General features: G+C 49.1%; 1 protein-coding gene across 2 annotated transcripts in view; it reads right to left on the reverse strand.

Moving 5' to 3' along the window:
• Positions 1-12,271, reverse strand: part of EVC2 (EvC ciliary complex subunit 2) — a 157,731-nt gene that overhangs the window by 32,827 nt on the left and 112,633 nt on the right. For both annotated transcript variants that reach the window (XM_003800190.3, XM_023519319.1), the window contains exons 15-17: positions 9,997-10,201; positions 6,848-6,970; positions 43-270 (exon numbers count right to left, since the gene is read on the reverse strand). In XM_003800190.3, the coding sequence (XP_003800238.1) occupies positions 43-270; positions 6,848-6,970; positions 9,997-10,201 (556 nt within the window). The remainder of the gene's footprint in view (positions 1-42; positions 271-6,847; positions 6,971-9,996; positions 10,202-12,271) is intronic.

The raw sequence follows: 12,271 nt of genomic DNA on the forward strand, positions 1-12,271 counted from the left end.
TGGCCAGCTCTGCCCCTCTCCCTCTCCATCACCAGCACTCACCGGGCTGTGTGACTCCAGGATCTGGGTGCAGGCAGCCGTGGTCAGCATCTCAGACACGCTCAGCTCCTCCAGGAACAAGTCCTGGATGCTGAGGAGGGCGGTGTATGCTGACAGCGTCTCAGTTACCTGGGCGGCTTTCTGGAACTGCAGAGCCACAAGCATCTGGGCAAAATGTCCTTCCTGGGCCTCTAGCCTCTGCACTCTCTCTCGCAGCAGCTCACCTTGAACCTGGGAAGGACAAGCCCCAAATCAGAGAGCAGGCAGTGAGTGGAGAGGGCACTGACTGTGGACTCTGAGAAGCATCCCTAGGGCTTAGGGGGAGGCAGCGCTGGGACCCATGGCAACATATGAAGGCCAGAGTGCCCTGCTCATGGAGGCTCTAGGGGGCTGTAGGAGTGGAGCTGTCCTACATCCTCTATTCACAATTTCTAAGGTCACTCAAGGCTGACACCATCTGCTCAAAACCCTTCAAAGGCTCCCATGTTCTAGAGGAGGGAAGCTCCAACATCTTAGCACCAGCTCCAAGGCCCTTCCCACCAGAGCTCAGCCAAGGTCTCTCTGGACAGGCCTGTTCTTCTGCTGTACCCACCACACACCTGAGACTCCGTCATTCCCAATCACACACTGTGCCGGGCACACCAAGCCCTGCATCTTTAGCTAACGCTCTTTACAATCACTGAAATGCCCTTCCATCCTTGTCTTCCTGCTTTAGAGATCTGAATTGTCGCCCAGCAAACCCCTATCTTCCCATAGTTACTTTTTCACTGTAAATTCACAAAAATATATTTATACCTTTATTCATTTATACAAAAAATATTTAAGGAACAACAACTACATATAATATAAAGGAATGTGTGACCCACCTAAGGGGGTGAGGACGGGTAAACAAGAAACAAATTGGACGTGGCTGTGACCTTCAAAGAGCTCTTGAATGGGGCACAGGTACAGTGATAAAGGGCATGGGCACGACACCAGAGCTGGAAAATCTTCCATCAGATGTATAATCAATCCATTTTTAAAATATTTAAAAAAAGAAAAGAAGAATTTGACATATGTACCCACACAGTTACTGTTGGCTGTTGTGGTTGCTCTTGGTGGTGGCATTTATCATCATTACTGAAGGTAGAAAATGGTGCATGTCATAAGGGAAGTCCGTATTCAGTGCTATGGCAGTTTACAGGAGGGAGGAGGTAGAGGGATCAGGAAAGGCTGTGAGGATACTGGCATCTGAACTGCTCCTTGAGGGACTCAGGCAACTGGGAAGAGAAATGGCATAACTGGAGGCTCTGGGGCAGGAGCCACTACGGAGCTCGCTGAGAGGCTGAGTTAGACCAAAGCTGAAAGGGAAGGTGAAAGATGAAGCCAGGAGGTTGGGCGGAAACCGTTCTGCACAGCCCTGCCAAGGATGGGAGGCAGATCTCCTGAGACAATGGGAAGGATGAGCCAGCTCAGAGACCCTGAACAAGAACATCCTGAATGATGAGCAAGAAGCAGGTTTGGGTCCCCTCTGCTGTGCACCTGCCATGAGCACAGATTCCCATGCTCCCTCCTGTGGTCTCAATCTTCCTCTCTTGAGTGTGGTACAAGGTGGTCCAAGTGTCCTATGAGACCTAGTTCCCTGAAGACATGCAGGTACAGTGTGGTGGCCATGGGGGACAGCTCAAGATTTATTTATGCAAATACATGTCTAAAATGCAGGCAAAGCACGAGCCTTTAGCATGTACTATAAAAACAACATAGACAGTGGGATTAAAAAAAAACAAAGATGCTCCAGAATAATTTTTCTTCTTCAGAAAGTTCACTTTGTTAGTTCCAGCACCATGAGAATATGTTTTTAGAGAGGGTTTTAATCCATGTTTAGAAGACACCCTGGTAATAGGAAGATGTGCACTTCTATGAGGCATTAATGACAGGCTTCATTAAATATTCAAGCTATTCAAAATGACACAAATTAACAACTATAAGAGGGACTCTACCTAACAAATTGAAATATTTTGACCTGGTTTGTACCATCACATTAACTGGAAATTTAAAAAAAATACAAATTAATTTGCAAAACAATATGCTCCTAATACCCTTAGTTTAAATAAAAAGTTCCAACAACTTCCTTACTTGTTTTCCCGACTGCTGTGAACTGCAAAGAAGTTTCTTCTGTGCACTGTGAAGTCCTTTAAGTGCATAATAAAATCTGCCTGTGTCAACCAGCAGAGAGTTTATGGAGTTTAAAAAATCACATCCTGCCTTCTTGCCCAAATTTGAAAACAAATGTAACTAGATGCATGGGTGAGCCAGACAGTTGTTAAATGTTAACTTTGATATTGATGAAAACTAGACTGGAGAATGTGGCTCAGATCTGTGTCTGATTAAATTTACATTCCTCCAAATAGGCCTCCCCAGAAGATCCAGTTCTTAATTGACAAGAGATTGGGGGCTTCCTGCAGGTGACTGGCTGCCAGAGAGGGGTTCTCTCCCCACTGCACAACCCCGCCTACCATGAGCCTGCTCCATCCCTCTTAAAAAAATGCCCTCCCTGGAGAAAAGTGGTCAAGGAATGTAAATGAGGCTGGCAGTGTCACTAGTGACAGTCTCCAGGTGGAAAGAGAGGGTCAAGAGAGGTAGCATCCAAACATTGGAAAGAGAGGACTAATGAATGTGTGCGTCTGAAGATTCCCATGCTAGTGGCTGGTCCTCTCACAAAGCAGGTTTGCTTTTTGTTCTGGGAGAGAGTATCACTCTATCCCCTAGGCTAGCGTACAATGGCTTCATCATAACCCATTGTAACCTCAAACTCCTGGGTTCAAGCGATCCTCCTACTTCATCCCCCAAGGTAGCTGGAACAATAGGCACTTACCACCCATCTGGCTAATTTTTTCTATTTTTAGCAGAGATGGGGTCTTGCCCTTGAAAGGTGTAAAGGATGGTGCCCAGAGGCTGCAGAGATGTTCAGGCCTGGTTTATTAAAAGGGGAGGATGACCTGCCTAGGTAGTACAAATATGGCCTCTGTGCCCAGTTAGAGACCTCTTTTATGTAGGGCCATAGGGAGTGGGCACATTCCACAGCTTGTTTGGCAAGTTAGGCCCTTTTGGCTTAGAGTTAGGGTTAGAACTTCTTAGGGGGTAGGCTAGCCAGATACTTTGTGTTTTGTCTTGGGGTGGGGGACAGGGTTTCTGTGTGCCTGCCTTAGCCACCTCCCCCCAACAGCTCTTGCTAAGGCTAGTCTCAAACTCCTGAGCTCAAGGTCAAGGGATCTTCCTGCCTCAACCTCCCAGAGTGCTGGGATTACTGGTGTGAGCCACCCTGTGCAGCCAAAAGCAGGTTGGTTTAACCTGAGTTCTGTTGGATGAGTTCAAGATGCCCAGACCAAGAAAAAAGATGCAAAATGTTTAAGAATCTCCCTTGCATTCTGCATCAGAAGGAAAGTGGACTCAGGAAATGTTCACTACTGAATGAAAGGCTGTCTTACTAAGTAAGCATCGTTAGTGATTAAATTTGACAGATAGAGAAACTAATTTCTATGCCTGGAAAGATACTGTCAGCCACCCCCATCAGGAATAACACACAGGCCAGTAAGGTGGCAAGAACTCAGTTTCTGAACGTGGTTTCATGACCCTGGCATCACTTCACCTCGCCATGCCTTAAATTTCTTCTTTCTAGCATGGCCTTGTGTGAGGACTGGAGGACAGGTGGAGGGCACTTAGCTCCCAGCAGACATTACTAGCACAGGTAAGGACATATGTATAGCTACTCAACACAGCTCGCATGGGCTCATACATACACACAAACATATGTGCAGATCAATACAGCATATTCACGTGCAAATCCACACACACACACTGCTTAACCAGGCTCCTGGAAGCAGACAAAGGTGGTGGGCCGTATTCTCAGTAAGATCACATCTCGGGAAAGGACATAAATTCTCATATCAGCACATCAGCAGACGTGAACCTAACACCCTTGGAAATGCTCTGGGCAGCAATAACTCTCCTCCTCAGTCTTAACGGCAGGCGGGTGTTGTCTTCTGGCTTGTTTGTGGGGGCCGTGTGGTAGGACAAAGGCCGACCCCCAAGGTGAGCTCAGGGCAGAGAGAGCTGCCAGTGACACAAAGTTTGCCCATTTAAGGCTGGACAAGGCACCCCAATTTTCCTAGGCCTGGGCAATTTCATGAGGGGAACGCCCTGACCTTTTGCCGTGAGTTGGAGAGACTGCATTCATTTGTCAAAGCACTCATTAACACCAAGTCCTGGCCAAATGCAATTCTCAAGCCCTTATACCCCTAGACAAAGGACCCAGGTGGAAACTTCTGACTTGGGTCTTTCCCGAGAAGCTGTGGTGCTTTGTACTCCTTCTGTATTCCTTTCTGTCTAATATATCCTGTCTTACCACTGATCTGTGGTCTGTGGGTTCATTCTTCAAATCCCCCAGACCAAGGACTTACTGTAGAAATTCCAGTAATACCAGGACTGGCCTGGGGAGCTCAAACCCCATGGGCCCCTCACATCACCCTTGCTTAGGGGCCTCTGCTAAACAGGTGAAGTGGCTGCTGGGCTCCCTGCCAGCTCAGCTGGCCTTTATTCTCACCCCTGCTCCTATGTCTCTCTCCTTCTTACTGTCTTGCCTTTTTTTAAAATCACATGCCTTTTGTGGAACTTCCATAGGTGTCTATGAACGTGTGGCAAGTAGACATGATGGGTAAGCTGGGAAGATCCAGGATCTTCCCATCCAGATGGACATGGCTTTGTGGGTCACCACCTGTTGGCTAGATGTCCCTGGACATGTCACACAGCCTCCTGGTGAGGCTGCTTCTCACATGTCACCCGATGACCCCGCACACGAGGGTTCCCAGGGCAGGCTGTCTTCACGCATTTCATCTGCACCAGAGAGATGCTTGGCTGTCTGTTTTCTTCTTCCATCTTGAAGTCTCTGTCCATGCTATTCAAGAAGTGATAACTAATCTGGGACTAGGACCCCGTGTCAAGTGGGGGGCTGCAGAGGGGGCTGAGGCAGACCATGTCTCATCACACACCTGGTGCTGACCCTGGGATGGGGACTAACCTTTATGAACCTCAACAAGCCATTCTTGCAGCAATAAGGCAGTCTGGAGATCAAAGCTCATGGAAAGCATGGCCAAGGAGCCTGGTATCTGACTGGGATTCCATAAAGACTAGAAGCAGTTTTGCTTTTAATATTGCTGCATGGTATTAACACTGATTATCTCAGAAACCGTTAACTATGAACAGAGCCCTATTTTATACATTGTGACTAACTGGGAGAGCAATCAGCTTCTAAAGACTATGGATAACAAATAAAAAAAAATAAGGTTGAGATATTTTCTGTAATAATACCCAGAGTATTGGATTTACAAACTAAGTGGTATGAAAGAAACCATGAAAAGTAGGCTGGACATGCTGCCTCACACCTATAATCCCAGCACTATGAGAGGCCAAGGCAGGAGGATCCCTTGAAGCAGGAGTTTGGAACCAGCCTGGGCAATATAGGTAGACCCTATTGCTACAGAAAAATTAAAAAGCATTAGCCAGGTGTGGTGGTGTACACCTGTAATCCTAGGTACCGGACACAGGGAGGGTGATTTGGGAGGATCATCTGAGCCCAGGAGTTCAAGGTGGTGGTGAGTTTTAGTTAGGCTGCCACAATCAAGTCTGGGCAACAGAGCAAGACCCTGTCTGAAAATAAAATAAGATTAACACAAATAAGAAAAATGGTAATGAGAGACACCAAGCTAGAACATCTTCGTCTTCCTCAAATTGGCCTTTGAGAACATTCCTCCTGGGTGCTGCTCCGCCATCTCCTTGCTATGACCCAGCTCTATAAGGAAAGCAGCCTCTCCAGTGGCCTCTGGTGTGGGCTGGAACACCCACTGTCTCTGCTAAACCACACCCTACTATGTCCTTCCCCAGCTGCCCACTCTGCTTGGACGACAGAGAATTCCAGACCAGCCATGTGGAGGAAACACTGGCCCTCTCCACACGTGGCCACCTCCTCCCATGACCCCTTGTGCAGGGCTCCCAGTCTCCATGCACCCCACATGCTGCTGCACCCGGGTGAGGCCCCCCGGTGCAGGGCTCCTGGCCTCCCTGCACCCTGCATGCTGCTGTCCCCAGGGGTAGGGCCCCAGAGTTCATTAATGCAGTGCCTGGGACATTGCTGCCTCCCAAAAACACTTAAGGAATGGATGAACCATGTGAAAGGTGTTGCAACAAGAAAGGGATGTGGGGGCAGGTGGGGCAAGTGGGAAGGTGTTCAGGGAAGGCTTCTTGGAAGAGAGGACACCTGAGGACAGAGGCAACACTTTAGGGCAGCAAGGACAAAAGTTACTTGCTCACATCAAGAAAGGTAGAAAGTTAATTCTGGGAAGAGGGAAGAACCCAGACTAAAGCGGCCCAGGGGACTGTGTGGCGCACAGGAACCTCACAGGTAAAGCAGGGCTGTGGGGCGACCAGTCTGCCTATGGAGCACAGAGGAAGGGGTGCAAGGTGAATAGGGAGACTGAGTGGGACAGAAGATACAGATGACCCGGGACAGAGCCAGACACAAATACGGCAGCCGCCATGTTCAGCAGAGGCAGCACTTGACGGGAGGCCTGAAGGACACAGGGAGATCCCAGGCAGAGTAGAGGAAGGCGATTCCAGAAAGAAAGCATAGTGGAAAGGCCAGTCTGGTCCAAGGTCCACATGTGCTTGAGTGGAGATGGAAGGCACAGCCCCGCACATGTCCCATGGGCCTGGGAGTGGGTGGCTGTCAGCCTACCATGTGCAGAGAGGAATGACAGCTGAGGCTGGCACTGACCTTTTCAACCAGGTCTTCAGGGGCCTGTTCCTCCCAGAGGTGAATTTTATCTTCAATGCACTTCTTCAAAAGGTCTATTTTGTTTTTACTCTTGGACCGTGGCTTTCTCCCCTTGGACTGTTGCTAGAGATAGGGCAGAGAAAATACAGCAAGAAGGCAGTCACCCATGAGTCCATGTGGTCAGCCATGAGTCCATGCAGCCCCCAGGGTTCTGCAGGCCAACAGAAGTATCTGCAGCTCCCAGAACTGTAAAACTCTGCCTTAGGACAGAGGGGAAGGAAAGCATGTTTCCTGGAAGGAGCTCAGCCTCAGGACCTTGAATCTTCATGTGCCCTAGGGACTCCTCCCATCCAAGGCCAGATAGGGAGTCTAATGGGCAGAGCCAGAGCTCTGGAGCCCAACCAGTCAGGGGGACTCTGACTCCTAAGCCAGATCTCCTTAAGTCCCCAGGCCAGGCTTCCCTCAGATGGCACACGAGTTAACCTAATAGGGACAATGCCTAAAAAGGACAGTGTGTCTGCACTGCTCAGGGGCAGAGCCAGGCTGGGGGGCTGTACCCGGAGTCCCCTCACTGAGTTTGGATTGGGGCTGGGGAGGGACCACCCAGAGGAGGGCAGGGCCAAGGGCTGACTATGCACATCTCTGCCCAGCTCCACAGACAGTGACAGCAGGTTAGCAGCCAGAAACTGGCCTTGCGAGGAGTATTTACACCATGGAAATGGGCAGTGCTTCCAGTCAGGATGTCCCCACCCCTCTTTCCCAGCATGGGTCTGGGTGGGGTCCAGGCCACCTGGATCCTCCAGAGCATGGTAGAACCTCTGTTCCCACAGAGAGGTCTGGGGAAAGGTCAGAAGGAGGAGGGCAGGGAATCTGATCTGTAGTCAAGTTCAGGGCCTGAAGGCTCCTGTGAAACTCATTTCCATAAATGATCTGAGAGCCCTGTGGCCATGCAGCCCCCTTTCTGTCCCCATTACATATCATCTAGACAGAGGTCAGTGGGGAGGACAAGGACAGACATGGACATGGGGGTCCTCCTGGTGATGAGGAGACAGATAGGTGGGGTGCTGAGGAAACAGCAACACACTGAGCCTCCTCCACTAATTCTGCTCTACCCATCAGACAACCAAATGCCCCTGTGATCCCCATTAGCCATGTGATGATGAAATGATGAAGATTAAAAATTAAATTTTGGGGCTCGACGTCTATGGCTCAAGCGGCTAAGGCGCCAGTCACATACACCTGAGCTGGCGGGGTTGAATCCAGCCTGGGTCTGCCAAACAACAATGATGGCCGTAACCAAAAAAAAGCTGAGCATTGTGGAGGGCGCCTGTGGTCTCAGCTACTTAGGAGGCAAAGGCAGGAGAATCGCTTGAGCCCAGGAGTTGGAGGTTGCTGTGAGCTGTGATGCCACAGCACTCTACCCAGGGCGACAGCTTGAGGCTATGTCTCAAAAAAAAAAAATTAAATTTTTGCCCGAGGCCTTGCAGTGCTCAGGAAATTGTGTGCAGCCTCCATCATCCCCTGCTTTCTCAGGATGGAACCGGTGAAGGAAGCTGTACCCGGTGGCTGAGAGCAGGGCCCTGCTAGCCTGGGCCTTCCTCCTGGAGAATGTGGAGCAAGCACCTTCCCATCAGGGCAGACGACAAAAGGACCAGCTTAAAAGTAGGGAACACCGCAGGCTGTTTTCCTTCAGTAATATGGAATATTCCCCCTACTATTCTAAAATCTTAAATTTCTGATAATTTATCCTTTACTCTTGAACTATCCCCATGTTGTATATCCTACACCCTTATACAAACAGAAACAGAAAACAATCTTTTGTTTTAAATGGAAAGAATGTAATGGCTTCTAAGTTGTTTCTGCATTCACTGATTTTCATTCAGAAAGGATATGTCTGAAATTTGTTTCTCCTTCATTTTTTTTATTTTTATTTTTTCTCTTTCTAAAGGAAGATAGTGGGTTTGAAGCCCTCGGAACGTAGGTCTCCACTTCCTAGAGGTATACTCACTTTCCCTCTGCTGGTCAGTTTTCTCATCTGTAAAATGGACGTGTAATATTGACCTGGCACTACTGTGAGCTACAGGGGAGATAATATAAGCTTAAGTGATGTTAATATTTTCAATCTCAACATATTGTCACCTCAAGCAAAGCCCCACTGTTCTGCACACGTTTGGTGGTTGGCTGGTTGGACATGCCAGTATCATTCACGGCACACCCACCATGAACGCAGCACACTTGAGTGGTGAGGTGAGCGGATTGTGGAGCCCAGACAATGGACAAGTCAATGGGCCAGAACATTCCCATAATGGTAAATAATAGAAGACGTGAAACACAGCCATGTGGTAACAGCGCCTGTGGGAGAGGGTTATTTTAGACAGGTGCTCAGGGGAGGCTTCTCTATGGAGGTGACATTTGACTGAGGCCTGAATAGACTACAAAGCAAAAGAAAGAGCATGCTCAATGGCCTTGTCTTAGCTCAGTTCCCCAGAGGCAGAGCCTGAGGCAGGGATTGGGTACACCTGGTTCCTGTGGGAGGTCTCCTTAGGAGAACCTGGCAGGAAACAGGAACCAGGACAGGAAGGGCAGGGCCACCCGAGCTATGGCCTGGTCTGGTCCACAGGGACTCTTGAAGCAGCAATTGCCCCAGTGTTGTCTGTCCCCAGGACACAAGAAGGACTCACTAAAAGGCAGCTGCCCATCATCGTCCTTCATTACCCCATGCAAGACCCCCCTTTCCTGACCCGCCTAAGCTGACTCCAGCACCCGTACTGTACTCCTTAAAGAGGAGCCTCTTGTACCCTGCCCTGGTCACTTGCTGTGGCTGACAGAAGATGCGGCAGGGGGAATCACATTGTAGGCCAGGTGGCTCCCTCAGGAGAAAAGCGTAGGTGGGACCCAGGAGCAGCCAACACCCACCGGCACTGGTGAGTGGTACACCCTGGGTGAGGGGACCTGGGTACAGCACCAATATCCCACCATAGATGTAGAGGTCAGGGCAAACTTGAATGTTTTGGGACAGTCAGATGCCAACACAGGTGGAGAGAACAACATGGGGGAGTGTGAGGTGAGAAGAGCTCAGGAGGCCAGACCCTGGGAGTATCACTGGCTGGGAGACAGCCCTCCCTCCACTCCCAACATGTCCATCTTACCTGGAGCTCAGGGGCAGCCAGTGCCTGGTCCAGCCGCAGGCACTCTGCTTCCCGCCAGGCAGTCTGAAACCGCTGCAGCAGGACTCGCGCCCGGATCCTGGGGAGGGCCAAGCTCCTGTCCATCTGAGCGAAGCAGCCATGGACCTCCTGCTGCATCCTGAGCAGCTGCTCTTCTGACAGGGAGAAGGCTGAGGAGCAGAGTTTCCTGTGGAGGGAGAACAGCAACAGGCTCTTACTCAGAGAAAACGTGAAGCTAGGAAGAGGAAGGTCATTGGTCAAATCCCTGCCTGTAGAAAGTGACATGAGCTCCTCAACCACGCACTCCTTCCACATGCATTTCCTGAGCACTGAGGCACCTCGTGTGGGACACGGCATCATACTGGGGCTGAGAAGTTAGAGGGGCATGAGGAAAGCCTGGGAGGGTATCTCTTCCAGCGTTCGTGACCTTGAAGATGACTGGTCTTGCTTTGGAAACAGACAGGACAACAAAGCATTGTCCACTGAGTCAGGTCAGCAGCACACTGTACACAGGGACCAGTGGCATGAAGGAGAGGTGCTCGGCTCAGATCAGAGACTCAGGAAAGAGGGGCGCCTCTTGCATTGAGTGATTGATTATTGTGGGTTGAATTGTGTCCCCCCAAGAGATATGCTGAAGTCCTAATCCATGTTACCTGTGACTGTCACTTTATTTAGAAATAGCATCTTTGCAGATGTCATAAAAGAAGTTAAGATGAGCGAGGTCAGACTAGAGTGAAATAGGAGAAGACCAACATAGAGGCAGAAGTCCACGTGAGGACCGAGGCACAGGGAGTGACACATCTGCAGGCCAGTCAACACCAGGTGTCAGCAGCACCAGACGCTGAGGGAAAGGCAGGGAACAGGTTCTGCCCCAGAGCATTCAGCCCTACCAACACCCGGATCTTAGAATTCTGGCCTCCAAAATTGTAAAAGAATCAGCTCCCCTGTTTGTGGCACTGCGTTAAGCAAGGCTAAGGAATGAACATATCTACCTACATCACTGCTAGTCCTTATACCAACTAGCCCTCAATTATAGATGTGGAAATTGAGAATATCCCCTTCCTTTCTGGAGAGCCTCCTGCCACCTTCCCAGACTCGCTGGAGCCAGCTGTGGCCACCAAGATATAAGGAGAAGTCTGCTGGGAACTTCTAGCCAGAATTTCCTCCCTGACCCAGGAAAAGGCAATTCTGGGAGTGGTTATTCTCTTCCTTCTTCCTTTGGGCAATGTGTGTCTACCATTTATTCATTTAACAAACAGTCTCTGTAGACAAAAATGGATCCGTGTGCTTATTCTGGTAACGTTCTGTCAACAACGGCTACATAAAATAAACTTTCGGAAGTATCTGCAGAATACCTGGGGCCAGGCCTAGTGCACCAAATGGCAACGTGGGAAGTCAGGGCTCTGGTTACAGCTAGTAAGTTCTCTCATGGAAGCAGAACGGGATCTTTAAGGATCAACCTCACATCATGCGACACCCCTGTCCTGGGTGCCTCACTAGGCTGGTCTTCAACTTTTAAAGCACCTCCTGAAACTGTAGCCACTCCCCTGGCACCTTCCCTTGGGCAGAGCCTTTGGTCACATGGGATCCAAGGAAAAGCAACCCTGAAATGCATCTGAGTGTTAGGACTCAGATGGATACATGACTGCAGGATACAGGCCTCTCTGGAATCTGGTGCTTCCAACCAAACTGGGCCCAGTAATCTTGTTGTAATCTCCTGTTATGCAAGTACCGGGAGAATACAAGAATACAGGAGGAAGAAACTTTGCCCTGAAGGAATTTAAAATCAAGGAACTTAGGAAAGACGTTTCAAAGACACACATTCCCTGGCAAAAGTGTACCTCATTAATTCCTTCTTTGGCCAACCAGTTTTACAGCAACCCCATCTTGCTTGAAATTGGGAAACTTATAAAAAGGTTTCAGAACCGTTGTGCAGTGCCATCTTTATATAATGCCTCAGAAGGAAGCCTGAGACCTTTTAGAATCTTTTTTTTTTTTTAGATTTTTTATTTATTTATTTTTTTATTACATTAATACAAACATGGGGTACAGTGTAGTATTTTCATATACATTTTGAAATACTTTCATCAAGCTGGTTCACATAAATTTCATGTCATTTGCATAGTCATTGTGTCAAAACATTTACATTCTAGTTCTAGAAAAGATCATTTGTACCCTTGTTAGACAGAAATATAGGTGATCTTTCCGGTTACCCTCCCACCACCCATCCACCCTTCTCCCCTCCCCTTCCCCACCC

Source organism: Otolemur garnettii, unplaced genomic scaffold, assembly GCF_000181295.1.
Source record: "Otolemur garnettii isolate 467f Iridium unplaced genomic scaffold, OtoGar3 scaffold00171, whole genome shotgun sequence".
In the NCBI taxonomy this organism is placed as follows: Eukaryota; Metazoa; Chordata; class Mammalia; order Primates; family Galagidae; genus Otolemur; species Otolemur garnettii.